The sequence below is a fragment of the Electrophorus electricus genome, chromosome 6 (genome assembly GCF_041902795.1).
Source record: "Electrophorus electricus isolate QZ-2024a chromosome 6, ASM4190279v1, whole genome shotgun sequence".
Taxonomy (NCBI): Eukaryota; Metazoa; Chordata; class Actinopteri; order Gymnotiformes; family Gymnotidae; genus Electrophorus; species Electrophorus electricus.
Genome location: NC_137502.1, coordinates 8739425 through 8755570, shown reverse-complemented (window position 1 = coordinate 8755570; position 16146 = coordinate 8739425). Strand labels below are relative to the sequence as shown.

At 41.8% G+C, this 16146-nt stretch overlaps 1 protein-coding gene across 1 annotated transcript in view; it reads right to left on the bottom strand.

Annotated features, from left to right (window-relative positions):
- Positions 1-370: 370 nt before the first annotated feature.
- Positions 371-16146, bottom strand: part of glg1b (golgi glycoprotein 1b) — a 28865-nt gene continuing 13089 nt past the window's right edge. The window contains exons 5-26 of the mRNA XM_026999531.3: positions 15875-16078; positions 15260-15331; positions 14839-15025; positions 14130-14344; positions 13549-13670; positions 12864-12965; positions 11900-12053; positions 11240-11377; positions 10993-11079; positions 10652-10714; positions 10226-10339; positions 9967-10055; positions 9519-9636; positions 8827-8919; positions 8098-8235; positions 7649-7772; positions 6163-6305; positions 5901-6002; positions 5143-5250; positions 4737-4857; positions 4431-4537; positions 371-4324 (exon numbers count right to left, since the gene is read on the bottom strand). Of these exons, the coding sequence (XP_026855332.2) occupies positions 4157-4324; positions 4431-4537; positions 4737-4857; positions 5143-5250; positions 5901-6002; positions 6163-6305; positions 7649-7772; positions 8098-8235; positions 8827-8919; positions 9519-9636; positions 9967-10055; positions 10226-10339; positions 10652-10714; positions 10993-11079; positions 11240-11377; positions 11900-12053; positions 12864-12965; positions 13549-13670; positions 14130-14344; positions 14839-15025; positions 15260-15331; positions 15875-16078 (2769 nt within the window). The 3' untranslated portion in view covers positions 371-4156. The remainder of the gene's footprint in view (positions 4325-4430; positions 4538-4736; positions 4858-5142; positions 5251-5900; positions 6003-6162; positions 6306-7648; positions 7773-8097; positions 8236-8826; positions 8920-9518; positions 9637-9966; positions 10056-10225; positions 10340-10651; positions 10715-10992; positions 11080-11239; positions 11378-11899; positions 12054-12863; positions 12966-13548; positions 13671-14129; positions 14345-14838; positions 15026-15259; positions 15332-15874; positions 16079-16146) is intronic.

Here is a 16146-nt window from a genome sequence, read left to right as displayed (position 1 = left end):
CTGTTATCCACAAAATGTAGATGTTGAGGGTCTTCATGGCTGTCCAGTAAGAGCACAGGTTTATAAACAGGCCCACAAGGAATCCTCTTGGAATACCAGGCTAACTCGGAGGACTGGTAAGGTGAGCATGAGAACTAGCTTGGACTGTGCTCAAATGTCTGCAGTACCGAAAATGTTCAATAGGGGTCTGCAGAGAACAGTTAAAGAGACATCCGACTTGGCATTTGGCATGGAGATTGAATATCTCAAAGAATTGGTATGAGACACTCTGGGCGAAGAACAAGCCTTTGACCCATGAACCAGAGTTTTTGGATTTGCATTTTGACCTGCTTTACAATATCAATCATTGAGACAAACACGAGACCATAAGTAAGAAAATCTGCATATAGTCTTATTAAACTGAATCTGTACAGACATAAAAAAATGCATTAGCTGTGTTCAGTTTGTTACATCTCAGTATTACATGGCAGAATTTCAGAAAATATTACAGCCATCAAATTTTTACAAAGTGATAAGGTTTAGTCCACTTGTAGTTAATTCTGAGTAAATTCTACAGACAATACAGGGGGAAAAAATCCACTTGAAACAGGTTTGTGGCGTGCAGTTTTAGTCTTTACAAAGCGTCAGAGAAAATGCCATTTCAAATCAAATGCGATTTCCTCTTTGGCTACCACTGTCTGTATCTCTGCCTCTCTACTTAGACTCGTCACAGTTATTTTTTTAACACAAGAAAAAAAAAAGACCCACAAATATATCCTTATACCACCGTACCCCCACTCATTTTGTGCACGCATGTGTGTGTGTGTGTGTGTGTGTGTGTGTGTGTACACATTTTTAAGGTCACATTATTGTTTCCATTTGTTGCCATACACAAATCCACTACAGAATGCTGCATGTAAATCAAGGTGTTTCCATCCAGTCCTTGAATGTCATAAGCACTGCAGAACGTAGTTTGTGTTCAGTGCTAACGTCTTCTCCTCTGCTTCTCATCAGACTTACTCAGACTTCTCATATACACAAATGGCACTGGCCAAGTTATTTGCATCAAGTTCATTGCCAGAGTTTTTCCACTGGTCAAGATACCATAAAAATGGCTACCTAAAGCATAAAACACATTAAACCAAAAGTGTGTCCTAGGACTCAAATCCAGCTGCACAAGCTTCAAAAAATCCTTACAAATAAAAGGAACAAATGTTTAAAGAAAACAAAAGTGATTCTTAACAACTCTGACACTCAACAGCAGGTGGTAACTACAAATCTTGACATCAATGGTTTTGAGAGGAGGAAAAGGAGTGAAAGACCTAAACATACAATTATGATCACTATCTACTGACAATTTAGCAAGTAGAATATTTGCAATATCTGACATTTATTTTTCTACAATTATATAGGTCTATATAGGTCATTAGATATTCTCAATCATAGCTTACTCATCAGGAAAAAAGGGCAATGTAATTTGCAGTCTAGTTGTATTATTTACAGAATACCATCAATATTACCGAGTTCACATGGTAGCGCTTCCAAAATACCTGTGAAACAGATCGTGGCAAAATCAAACCTAAGCCAACTTTGTGTGTTCAAATCTAACTAAAAATTAAATACAAAAATCTACTTGATTTGCAGAAGGTCTTGAACCCATGGGCAAAAGGACAACATTCGATAGCCAGTACTATAAATCTCCATGAGGCCACAAATTCGTTCTATAGCACATTTTGGTTCTAGTATTTACCATATAATGCCATGTCTCCATCAGAATGAAGAAATGAAGATGGCTATGAATGACGAGGAGAAGAGTACCACAGGGCACGAGTAGAATACTACAGCCATAGTGATAAATGCATGTTTTACAGTACATGGAATGAGTATTATGTTGGGAAGAGGGTGTCCAAAAATGAAAGCTGGCCTGACTTTTAATAAGTATACAGCTCATAATACCTAACAGAATAAATTCTGTCTCCTTGTCATTTACAGCCACTTTCATCAGCACTTGTGCTATAATATGCATTATTTCAAGTACCACTGGTCCAGCATTATGCATTTTGTGGCATACTCCAGCAATTTTGCCCTGTTTGTCTATGGTGGGCCTTTCTAATGTGATTAAGGGTTGTATTGTACTATGGTTGTATCAGTTATATCAGTTACTGAATGCAAACTTGTTTACTAATTAGTACACCCCCCACCCAATGGAACATGTTATTCCTCATCTAGTGTTTTTACATACCTACCAAATGCACAAACTACACAGAATCGTACAGAAAGGAATCAATAATGTGGGTTTCCTTGAAATAATGTCCACTAAAATGTTGCAGAATTCCAGTGAAAATTAAATTATTTTAGACCACATTCAAGCACATTTGAGATTGTCTATACAAAAATGACAATCATCTAACCTGCTCTTTGGCTACTGTTAAACACACCTCATGTATTTGTGAAGACGATCAGTTCAAAGAATACTATGCCAGGCCTGGAATCAGTGTGCCATTCACTCAGCTTCTTTATATTAAGACCATCATCATGCTACCAAGGAAAATCCTTACTCTTCAGGGCCATGCTGAGATGAACTATACATATATCTGCGTGATCCAATTGATTAAACCGTTTGTGCGAGGTCTGTAAAATGACCAACGCAGGCAGGCATGTGAGACACTACGTGGAATTGTCACAGTTCATAACAAGCTCTTGCTGCTCAAAATTTGCCAAAAACCTTTTACCCACAGCGAGACAACAGTGGAAATAAACAGAGAACAAACAAAAACAAATCAAATCTACTTCCAGGAAATAAACAATAAATAAGGCTATGGACAAACAAAAGCACACAAAAAGTGCATTCATTCAATTAACATTTAAAGTTAAATCTTAAATGTGTATTCTTATGCTATGCACTTGTGTGTTTCATTTCAAAATATGTTGGTCCATGAGACACAGTTGACTCTTCATAAATCGTATATCCCAGACGTTTATCCCAGATCTTGTTATAGTGACAGTATGGTGTTTTCTGCTCATTTCAAAAGCTGCAGGAGCCAATAATATGTTTGCAAAGTAAATAATAATAAACGAGATTCTGCATGTTCCTTCACCTACTCATTAGATACCATTACACAAAAGTAGAACTTCAAGAGACACAATCATTTAAACACCACCCAAAACACTGCCCCATGTGTCATCACATCATCTTACAAAACAGGTCACTCCGTGTCAAATCATGAATGACTTCAATCCTTTACTTTTAATGTTCATGTGTGAAAATGTAGGCCAGGTACAAAAGACTGAGCAAGTCTGTAACAGAAAAGCAAATAATTTATATTTAGAAACACCTTTACTTACTAATAATTAGGGCAATGTGGCAGATTTAGCTTAGCTGAAAGGCAATGAACACCTCAACTTTTTTGAACCACAAAATTTGTAACATGAAACTTTAGACTACTGTATATATTCTGTCTAGATTTTACATACTCCATTTGCTCAAGTAAATATCTGTAGTAAAAAGGTCAAAGATAGATTTTGTCCATATCAAGATATCTGGCTTTACAAATTGACCCTACTTGAGTTTTGGTTATGTTAAAGTATATTTATGGAATTAGGGGAAAATTAAAAAAAAATAAGGGCTGACTTGGGCCGTTACAAATTTCTCACACTTTCCAGTCAACATTTTCACGCAAAGTGAATACTCTTCATCGCTAAACTCAACCTGTGGTGTTGAGCCAAGTTTGGGGATGACCCAAGTAAACTATACTTTTCTTGCTAAAAAGTGATGTTTGCCTGCCTGTGCTTCAGAGAAAACCCTGCCTATATGCACACACCATCTTGGTGCTTAAAGATGACAAACTTAGTACAGCAAGAATATGCAATGGAAGTGAAGTTCTCAAAAAAAACAAAAAAAACAAAAAACAAAAATGAATTGCTGTCCCAAAATGTTTCTAAGCCTCTCTGAGGATTGGTCGGCGTGTTGTTACTCGATTCTGGGATATTAGTGGCAGGGATGTTGGCGCGATGACGTTCCAATGTGGCACTGGACCCACCCAAGCCCTTATTTACAGTGCCCAAAGTCAGATATGATATGGGGGCACACTAAAGTCAGGTTTAGCGGGGTGGATGAGTGGTGAAAGGGTCTAGGCTTTCTTCAAGTGTCCGAGATGCATCCGCCATGATCCATGCTCTACCTGTCCTTTAGTTCCCTAGTTACACGTTTAATAATGCGGCCACAGAGCAAGCCCACCAGGAAAAGGACACACACAGCCAGTGCAATCATCAGCAGAATGTAGTTCTTTGAGGGGGAGGTCATCACTTGCACAGCGAGGTCAGAGAAGCCCTCCGCTGGTGCCACCTGGAGGAAAAATGAAGAACAGCAGAAGATGTACGTTCGAGTATACACAGATGCATTTTGCTTAGTGCGTAGGTAGCATGCTTCACAAATGCACATATGGCCCAACCTTAGCTGCGTAGCTCCACATATCTATCCGGTCCTGTAGTCTCTTCTTACATTCAGGCTGCAATCTCACCCGCTTGTCCTGGAGAGCCTCCATCAAACATGACATTTCTAAGAGGAGAGAAGAGGACTCAGGCATGTGGGGTCAAACAGTACACAGAACACCAGACCATTGCCGCTATTGTATGACCCTAACCAAACGTATGCATTAGAGAGTAAGAACTGGAGTGTCTGTGGAACTACTAAGCAGGCAAATCAACAAGCTTGTTCAGTTTTCCTGGGCCGGCCAGATGGCTCATGGTGCACTCACGTCGGCCCCGGCCAGGGGTCACAGCTGCACAGTGGTGCTTCAGGTCCAGGGCACAGGCTGTGTGCAAGACAGGATCCACGAAAATGTCTGCTTTGCTTTCCTTGAGCATGTTCAAAACCTCCTGGAAGGTGAGATGAGGGGAAAAACAAACAAGGAAGGTTGTATCAAATGGTAACAACTGACTTTAAAACCTGGAGGGGGGGGGGGGGGGGGGAACCACACGAGACGTTAGTGCAGAAAAACCATGCCAACTCAGCCTTTTGAAGAGCTTTCCACTCAAGAGACAGTTACAAGTTACAGTTACTGAGCAGATGCATATTTAAGACTATGCCAACATGCTTTGTATTTGGATGACAGTGGGAGTGTCAGGGGACACCCAGGTGGTCGCTGAGGCCTGGGTCTCTACCTTCTTGCAGGCATCACGTTTGAGCTTCAGCAGGTTGGTCTTCAGGCACTCTTCCACCTGGCCTGTCTGCTCTTGTGCTGCTGCCTCCTCTGCGCAGAGATTTGTGATCTACAGCAGAGAGGCAGCACTGTGACCATCCAATGAAGCTCAGAGGCTGAAGTAAAAATCACACTGGGTTTCCTAACTTAACCCCCCCCAGTTCCTGGCCCTAATCAATTCAGGTCTGAGATATTAGGCAATGAGATGACACTGGTAGGACTTGAAGTTCCCCCTGCACATGCTTTCACAGTTCAAATACTTCATATACTCAGAAAAATGTTACCATCACCTCACCGATGCATAAACTGGCCATTTTATTAGGTACACATGATAGATGTGTGATCAGGCAGGGTTTGATTTTCCTAGGATACCTTAATCAATGAGTAAAAAAAAAAAAAAAAAAAAAAAAAAAGACGAGAGATCTGCTCATTACTTCCGATCGGGAGCTTGTCTTCATGGTGGCAGGGAGCCCAGTACAAATTGTGTACTCTAAGCTCGGCTTCTGCCAAGGTTATTGTATTTCTATTAAACATTGAAATGCAGGGAAAAAAAAAATGCAGTCACAACATGTGGGCATTTGAAATGCTCCTCTGATGAGAGGAGCCTGTGTTGTGCCTGTGATCCTGGAGGCAAAACCCCTGCAGCCTGTGCCTTTGTCCCCAACTTTACGGTGTGTGCTGGCATGTCTATGGTGGAGAGGCCCAGAGGCTGTGGCTCACCTCCTCACTGCAGTGGAGCTGAAGCTGAGGGTCCAGCCTGTAGTCGAGGGCCGACTCCTGCAGAATCACCCTGATCTGGTCCTCACAGTCTGAAGACAGACGCTGGAGACGCATATGGTCAAGTTCATTACATTTACGCACAAATGGGCACATGCATATGCATATGCACACACAGAATGCGCTTTGCCGTTCTGCCCCTCACTACTGGAATCAAAGAAATTAATAAACCAAAACCATCTTTAACATTTGGTGACATGTGTACCTGGTCAGTGTATTTGAGTTTGAGGCATGATATGACCTGGCCCTCTAGTTCGTTGTCATCGCTTGCTTTGTTCAGAATGTTCTGACAAAATTTGGGAATATCAGCTTTGCAGGCTTTCCGTAGCACTGGATTAAGCCTGTAATCTGAATATTGGGAAAAGACAGCAAAGTAAATCCAAAAACATGGGTGCAAAATCAAAACAGGATTTAAAAAAAACAAAAACAAAAACACAAATCAAAGCAAAAAACAACTGGTTCTGATCAGCTAAGAGTATTATTGTTCAGTATTTATTGTTCACTTTAAGGTTTGCAGAGAAGCAAAAGACTAGCTCCAACACACCACGGCACAGTGGTGTAGGACATCACTGGAGTGTAGAAAACCATCTTCCTCCTTCTTTGCTTAGTCTCAGTACATTGGGGGTTACCCTCATTTACAATGTAGCCAAGACAATGCAGAAGTTAGGGTTAAATAATAAAAAAATAAAATAAAATTCTAGGTAAATAAATCTAATAAAATTCATAATAGTAAATTTAATGGGGGATTAAATCAAACTTGGACAAACTGTTAAGTTGCAAAAATTAAACAGATTAAACAGATCCAATAAAAAACTTAATTAATTACAAAAAGAATAGCTACAACATACCAAAATCACATCAAAAGTTAACTAAACTCACAAATTTAGGCTGAGCATTTTTGTGATGCATGATGGCATATGGCCAGTATGCGCTTTATATATAAAAGAAGTCAACGTGTCCGCCGATGCACAGCCAGAAGTGACCAGCAAGCCTTTTCATACAGTATACAGTGATGGGTATTGTAGGGATCATCAGTAAGCTATCGGTAGTCACTCTGATTTACTGTCACACTGTCTATCCAAGAGAATTTCTTACCCAGTTGACAGCAGTCTGTTCAGAATCAATATTTTGTACTTTTGTACAGAAAGTATGGAATGATCAACTGTATCAAATGAAGCTTTAGAAATATCAGTGAAAATGACTGCACAATGTTTCTATCAATGGCAGTGAAAAGATCATCTATGATGAGTGTAATGGCATAGATTGTGCTATGTTTTTCTCTAAAACCAGACAGGTAGTTCCAACAAAACTAAATTTCCATGGAGAAATGTCTTAACCTGATCATTCACTAAGGATTCTAAGACGTTTGCCAAGTATGACAATTTTAAGACGGGTCTATATTTTTAAGACCTGAGGCATTACCTCCTTTGTGAAGTTACACGTGCCATTTTTCCAAATAATGGGAATTTTGCTCAAAAAAAAGAAAAAAGAAAAAGTGTTCTAAAATGACCAGGGTTGCAAGCCTCAGAAAAGAGAATCCAAACTATCCTTTCCTGTACTTTTTTTTATTTTTACATTTGGAGGGTTTTGAGGTCTTTAGCTACTACGTGAGGAGAGAAAGGGTGGCACAGCGGAGTGGAGGAAATCACCGTAGTGCAGTGGAATGGAGGAAATGCCTGCTGTTTGCTTACCTGTGCTCTGAGTGATCTGTCTCTTGGTGATCATCTGCTTACATTTGGGGTCCATCAGCTCGTTGTTCTTGTTCTGCTTCAGGCAGTGCAGCATATTCTTGGCATCAGACTCTGTACAAAAACGCTGATACATGCACGGGTGGGAAAGTGAGAGAAAGAAAACACTGACTTATTGTTTTAAAGCACTGTACTGTTCATGTCTAGCAATGAAATATTAGGAATTCTCCTATACCATCAGGAGAGAAGTATTACCTAAAGGCTTTGAAACAGCATTAATTAAAGAACATGATACTCTTTGACATGCTCTGTGGGGTATCTAATATAGCAAGCACAAGTTGGCACAGCTGAGACTGGAAAACAAACTTAGAAAAGAAGAGCATAATGGCTCATTTAACCAAATGATTAGGTTACCTTAACCATCTGTTTACACACACTCACGAGTCCGTTACCTTAATCATCTGTTTACACACTCTCATCAGCTGGTAGTCCAGCTCTGGGTCCATCATCTCAGTCTCCTGCAGCTTAAAGACCTTTTGATGACACATGTGAGACAGGTACTGCTTATTCTCCTTTAGACACTCGATAACCTGAGGAAGACCCAGGGGGCAGAGGATGAGAACATGGAAAGGTCATCGTGAAGGCTTTGAGGCACATCTGCGTTCACGGAAAGAGGATATCATCATAACACTCCTGCACTTACAGGGATACCGCTACACACCTTCACAAATGGGTGTTGTAATAAAAGTGCTCTGGAATAACCATTTGCCTGCCAACTGACATGAGAAGCTAAATCAGTCAAACTGCAAAGGACACACCTAGCAGAGATGCTGCACTGCAGAAATCTGCTCACTGCCACCATTCCGATTAAGCCCCATCTGTGCCCATGGTCTAACAATGCAACCATCCCCAGTCTCACTGTCAGTACTTCGGGGGACACTTTTGGGGTTTAATACATAAATTTTATCTTGACCGATTTCAGGTAGCAAGAGTAAAAATCTACACATTTGGAGGACTTAAGTGCTATATAGGGAGCAAACTAGCAGTACATACAATGCACATTCCATGTTACTCTTAAAGAGAGGGTGCAAAAGCACTCTATAAAAGAACCCTGAGCCAACTGTGCAGTATGTACTAAGCTGTTTATTACGCAGTCTGCTCCATACACAGGTGAACCTTACCTGAGCATTGCCAAATGTAATGGCAGAGCACAGCCTGTTGATGTCCTTCTTGCACGAGTCATGAAGCTCGGGTTCCAGACGGATGTCCTCGGACTACAGACACAGAAATGGAAAACGGTGTCGGAGCATGAGTCTAAGTGGCAGGGCCTCAGCACAAAGCACATTCACTCGGTCCTACAGCAGTGCCCTTTCCTCTAAAGTAATTGGGCAGCCAAGGAGCATAAGGCTGGAGCCAGGCTTAAATCAGTGCAGCGACGTGGAAACCGGCTCGGGTTCTCCGTGGATCAGTCGTCTGGTATAGTTGAGGCCATCGTTCACAGCAGACGCTGTGGAGCCAGGAGAATTTATGCAATAAAAGTCAGAAGGAAGATGGGGTCTGTATACCTTTCCACATCCTTCCTGCACCACCACCTTACCTCATCACAAAAAAATGACTACTACTTTATAACATGTGTTCTTAATGGAGACAATTTAGAGTATTAACAGAACAACTATCAATTAAATGCTTTTGCCAATTGTAAAATGCATTCAGAATCTTGTTTTTGCCACTGGACAACTGACCATTCATTTTTGTCATGGTACAAAAATGACAGCAAGTGCGTTTGGTAAGGCAAGTAAAACTCTCTAACCAACTTAACTACATGAAGCTACCATTGTCTTAGGCAGCTGTGCTTGTTGTGCGAGTTTCTCACCATCTCCAGCTCCTCCACTCGGAGCTGCTTGCGACACTTCAAGGACACGCGCTGCTCCTTCACATCCTGCAGCGTGTCATTCCGCACGGTGGTGCTCAAACACACCACTACGTCCACCCTGCGAAGGAGGCAGCAGGACAGGCCAGAGACAGGAAAGGGGAAACAGAGGCATGGTGCAGTGGGAGACAACGGGAAGAGGGACACGGTGACGGGCTTTGCGCGAGACACGGGCTCCTCCTCTCTAGTGAGTCCAGCCTCTGGCCTGAAATGACTACATGCTACATGGACAAGGATGAACACTACCTCTAAACCAGCCACAAAAACATTGACTGGTCATTTCAGCACAGCTGGTTTAAAAACATTATTTCAACCTCTAGGTTAACTGTTTAGCAAAAATGTAAAAGAATTATGGAAAAGATACTTGATCCTGCCGCAGTAGTGAACTCACTTCTTCTTTATGTTAGGACACAGCTTGAGGACGTCCTCTTTGCAGGCCATCTTGAATTTATAGGAGAAGCGAAAGTCTTTCATCTGAATCTGACAATAATAAATACATAAAAGCAACCTTGAGTTAGGTAGGTAGTCGATAGCTAATAGAGACATCTACACAGTCTAAATTAATTCTCTAAATTATGCCTTATTCCATAAGGCTGGGGGTAAATTGATTTTGCGTCAGCAATATCCAAGGCGCTGCATGTACAGCTTACCAGCTGGAAGTGTGTAACTCCCACAGCACACTTGTCATTCATCTCCTTCTGATGCTTGTTTTGCACCAAGCATTCCATCAGATCCCCTGTGTCTATCTGATTATCAGCCACATCCTGTGTGACAGAGAGGTGGAGCAGGCTTGATTAAGTCTCAGCCACATTCTAACTCCATTTACAGACATAAATAAGTAAGGAGAATTATGTTGATAGGAACATCCAGTGCTACTAGAGCAAAACCAGTAAGAGCCAGAATTAAGACTGCAGTTATATCTGCAATAAATATAATCATCTTATAGAAAGAACAGCAAGAAGAGGCAGACTGGAGAGAGAGAGAGAGAGAGAGAGAGAGAGAGAGAGAGAGAGAGAGAGAGAGAGAGAGGGAGGAAAGGGAGCATGAGAGAGCATGAGAGTGCACAGGAGACTCACATGGCAGTGGGACTGGATGACTCCTTCACAGGCACGCATCAGCAGTGCTTCTATCTGGATGTCCTGGAGAGGGAGTTCAGCACAGTGGCAGTGAGCTCACACACAGACACTACACTACAAGAGACTACAAGTTCAAAGATCACTGTCACCTGAACCTGGCAATCACCAGATAATGAGCCTTAAACATTATGTAACTCAAAATAACCGAATAAGTGAATGAATGTATGTATGAATAAAATAATCCTTATACAGAGAGATGATTCTGAAGGTCATTCAGCATCAGGAGTAAAAGAAAGACTTTGTATAAAAATCTCTATACAAAATCCAAATGAAGGAGGCACCTCGGACTCCAGTTCAGTCAGGTTGCCCACCACATCCTTGCAATCTGATACTAGGTCCTCCAAATGGTCTTGCAAACACTCTAGCTCCTGAACAGGGAACACGACAAGCATCTGTCCATAAAGCTCTCCTCACAAAGTAGGACTGTGTGCAAAACCTAGACTAGTTTGGGAATTGATGCAAGTTCTTTCAGGCAAATGACCTTTCCGTGTTATCACCCTTGTGTCCAGGTGGAACGCTTTTCCATACCTGGCCAGTATCAGTCTTCTCACTGCACCATTTGCCCAGGTCAGTCATGCAGCGTTTCTGGAGTTCAGGGTCCAGCTTCACATCCAGAGCTCTCTGGTGTAGAATCCGTTGGACCTCGACTTTGCAGTCTCTTGTGAGCTACAAAGAAAATAAGGCTCAACAAATTCCACACACAACCCCTTACATATACAGAAACGGACAAAAGCACTCATGCACACAGATCAGTTTAAAACCCCATTACTCACTGCATTGTCTCAATTACAACGCATAATTATGTTAATTTTGGCAAGCAAATCTAACTCTTCGGCATTTTTAATGTGCGTCATGGTTTCTGGCCTTCTTTCATTTCTGAGATCAATTCAAAAATTGCTTTATGAAAAATTACTGTGGAATTGTCGTATCCCTCTCTGTCATTACAAGTTATCTTTCTTACTTCAGAAAGAATAAACCCTCACATGCTGCTCTGGATCATGCTACGGAATTCAGAACACCAACCATTACTAATGTTTTATACATGTGAAAAAAGGAATCAGTACTGTTCAGTGTTGCAATTATGTTCCAAATAAGTTGAACCTTGTGACCAATGTAAGAAGACAATGATGTATTTAAGAAGAGTGGCTGCAGAACATCCTGGGTCTCGCAGCTTTGTAATCTGCTTACCCGTCTACCCTGCTCCTCCGTGCGGTAGGCATGTCGATACAGGCAGGAGAACACAGCGCCAGGAGGCATCATCTCACTTGTCTCGTTCCAGCCGTGTGTGTGGCAGAGCCGCGACGCGTCATTCTGACACTTCCGGTAAAGAACAGGATCGAGCCTAGGGAGAGCCCAGTTAAAGCTGACACTAGCCCAGTTAAACCTGTCACTAGACCATGATACAGGAGGTAGAGAAACGGGACAATATTCAAAGAAGCGTGCGGGACCTCCACAAGTGTGGAAGTGTGACAGTGCCATCACAGTTAAATGCGGCAAATCGGAGTGAAATTTCTCATCGAGGCCAATTGAGTAGGCTGGATGCATGAATAAGAGGGTGCAGCTGTGTCTCCTCCATTACAAACCAGCGCAAGGGCTACGTCAGCATATCAGCCATAAGAACAGACGGACTCTTCACGAGCCCTGGATGGAGTGGGTAGCCCGGTCACAATGGATAATTACACCAAATTGCTACTTCAAAGTATTCCAATCAAAAGGTACTTATGTCTAATGGACTGTGAATGATATTAGAAATGGCAAAAATGCATTATTAGACTAGCTACATGTGGGCATCAAAATGTACCTCTTCACATTATAAAAGATGAGAGGATGTATTTATGGTCAACTCACAAATGTCATGACTCACATGACTTACAATGGCAGGCACATACTAGCATACTTGGAGCTACTAGCCATTATTTAAATTAGAAACATTAAAAAAGCCAGGTGACCACAGTGTTACTTAGTATCAGTTAGTCATGCCTCTTTCACAGTGTTCTTGCATCATTTAAAGGGAAGGGGGAACATTTCATTCTGTTCTTTTTTTTTTTTAGGCAAAAGTGAAAAGCAAAAAGGAGTTAAAGTGGCACAGTCATAGGACTTCTGTATTAAAGATGAAATGTTAGGCCTCATTAGGAGAGGAAATGCAACTCACTTCCAATCTCTCGAGATAAAATACTGCAGCTCCAATAGCCGGTGCTCACAGTCTTCTACCATTTTCTCTGTGTAGAGGTGTTCCATTAGACAAGAGAGGATCCTACACACAAAGATGGGAGATTCTGTGTCAACCATAGACAATATCTGATTTTGATTTAATCCAACCACAGGACATCTTGGCATTCCTATCTGTTGTTGAATGTTTTTTTTAATAAGTTTAATACAACCCACAATATATACAATATCTTAGATACACAGACCCACACACCCCCATACAAATATGCCCACAATGCTCACCCCCCCCCCCCCTTTTCAGAATAAAATGGCTTCTACAGGCAAGTCATTTAGTGTGAACTCTCTTGGCACATCTTGAACTGTTTTGTGAAGACTGTCCTGAAGTTTTCTGAAGTCATCATCTGGTACCATTCCATTTTATTTAGGTTTAAGAGAGCCAGGTTCCAGCTGTTGCTCAAGTGTAAAGGAAAGTCACACTAAATGCTTGCATTAATGATATAAAATGGCAAACAAAAGCCCTCCCCCGCTGTATCCCTCCAAAGTGAAGATGAACCAAGTCTCCTTGCTGATGACCTTATAAAAATGTCAGTAGGTACACAATCAGCATATTAAGTAGTACACAAGACAGAAAGACAGACAAAGAGAGAGAGAGAGAGAGGGAGCCTCACATGGGGTCTCCATTGCGGATGTGTTTGCAGGCTGTCTGGATCACAGATTCACATGCTTCATTGAGAGCACGGTCAATGCGGTAATCAGCCCCAGGGTCTGCAGACTGGATCAGTGCCTGAAGCTGCAGGACAGACGGACGGACGGACGCGCGCGCACACACACACGCAGAGAGAATCAGACACTAGGGGGTACTTAAGCGGTATGCATAAAATTTCAATTATACAAAATTATTCACTACTTAAAAGGTACCTAAAGAAGTGGTGTCAAACCAGCAATTCTTGTATATGTATATATATTTTTTGTGTGTGTTTCTGGTGGCCTTCCAGAAAACGGTGTGCTTTGTTTCAGATTCCTTTTGGTATTTCAAGCTTTGTAAGATGAATCCTATACCTTTAACCCTGACAGTCAGCACCCTGAGCAAGTTCACATAATGACGCCAGCGAGAAATGAAACCAATAGGGACGCAAATTAAAGACAGCAACGATGGCTACTGTGATTGTTTTGAAACACCAACTAGCAGGCACCACACACGGGGCCAAACTTTTCTCTTTCAGTAGCTTGCAGGTATGGGGGTGCCTACAGCATTCTGGCAGAGGCTGTCCACCAGGCCCTTGTCCCCACGGCCCACCCTCATGAGGCAGTGCAGGGTGCGGCCCTTGCGGTGCAGGCCGGAGCAGTGCGCCTCGATCTCGCTCCGGCAGTGCAGCACGATCTCCGGACTCAGGGAGAAGTCCTCCATTAGCATGCGCCTGTACTCGAGCATCTCCCCTTGGCAGTCTCCGCTCACCATGCGCCCTGGGCCAAAACACAGGAACAAGAACGTTAATGGCAAAAGGGAAATGCGTTTAAATACTGAAAAACAGGGTTGCATGAACCCTCAAAAAGTGCATTCTGTTAACTAAAGGGATGAGGGAAAAACTGTTTGCTGTAAAAATGAATGAAAGGGAACAAACTGTGTTATGCCCTTCAAAAGCTGATGTAAAGAATCTTTAATATGTAAGAGCAAATAACCCAGAACTTAAAGAAACAGGAAAAGATCACTGCCTTTACGTTGCTGTTTATGAAAGTGGAACCTAAACTCCATTTTAATTAAGTGTAGATGTCACTCTGGTCTTAAGGTATTAAAAAGTTATAAACAAATTGCTTTTAAAAAAGATGTATAGATATTATCCTCAGACAAAAATTTAAATAAATTTAAATAATTCTAACTAGCAGAAGACAGACAGACGACAATTAAGACTGATTTATACCTTACTAGGATGGACAGTTACACACATACAGAGACTGACCTCTGTGAACTGCAGACTCCAGGCAGAGGAGCAGGTATGAGAGTCTAGCTTCTCGAGCTCGGGGCAGGTTGTTATCCAGGTTACAGCGATATTTGCGAAGGTCAGCCTTGCAGGCCTTGGCCAGAGAGTAACTGACCTTATAGTCCTGCGCAATCAGCTTTTGTCTAGTGGTCAGAGCGTCTCGGCACTGTGGACAGACATGCTTATTTAGGCTCCCCACACCCATTCCTGTGGGTTTTTCCATGCTATGTATGTAACTGTAACTCTTCTGCTATTTCTCTACACAATGCCAAGATCACATTTAGTTAGACCCATAAAACTTCTTTTTCTTGAGCCATAAAACTTTTTTTTTCTCCTTTGTGATCTTGTTACATGTCATGAGGAACAGCATTGACAATGACGAGCTAGCGAAGTGACACACCTTTTCAGACATTGCTTCCTCAAATTTGTGGTTGAACAGACATTTGTAGACTCTGCCTTCTCCGACCTGAGTCTGTAAAATAAATAAACAGTCACTTAGCACTAGATGAATGATGGCACTAGATTAAGACAGGAAATGGGGAAAGAGACACAAAATAGTCAGAAAGTTGTGAGTCAACGTTATAAAACCTAAATACTGAGCATAGGCACAGTACTGAAACCTGATTTAATCATACTTTGAATGAGAAGACTGTTCCATCTCAGAGGATTTAGAAACAAAATTGAACACAGACACACAAAAAAAAAAAAATTAAATAAAAAAAAATCAACTTTCCTACATGTCTTTGCAAAACAGGCTACAAAATACCTTTCTATTCAAGAGGCTGTCAGCAGTGAGGTTGACTGTTTAGATGCAGGTTATGCTAATTATTGTATGACATTAGGCTGAGGTTAATTAGGTAAAGACTAAAGTCATGCCACTGAAACTAAGTAAATAGACACTTAGCACTAGATGAATGATGGCACTAGATTAAGACAGAAAATGGGAAAGAGGCTTGTGGGGATGGGAATAATAGCAGACAAGGTTGATTCGCTTGGGGGGGAGGGGAGGGAATACATTTTCACAGAATCGTTCTCGGTCAGCTCGACAAGAAAAGTAGAGGTAGCGGTCCAGATGAAAGTCGTCGGCCGACAGTTCAGCCACTCGCATGATGGCCTTCTTGCAGTCCTCTTTGATTGGATGAGGCTGATCCTGCTGCTCTACCTCCCTCACCAATGACTTTTCCAGACATGCAATGACTTCGCCCTGGGAGTGCAAGTCCTGAGAGGAGAAGAGAACATTTTAAAAAAGAGGAGAGCAGAGAGGAGCGGAGATGAGAGATGAGGACT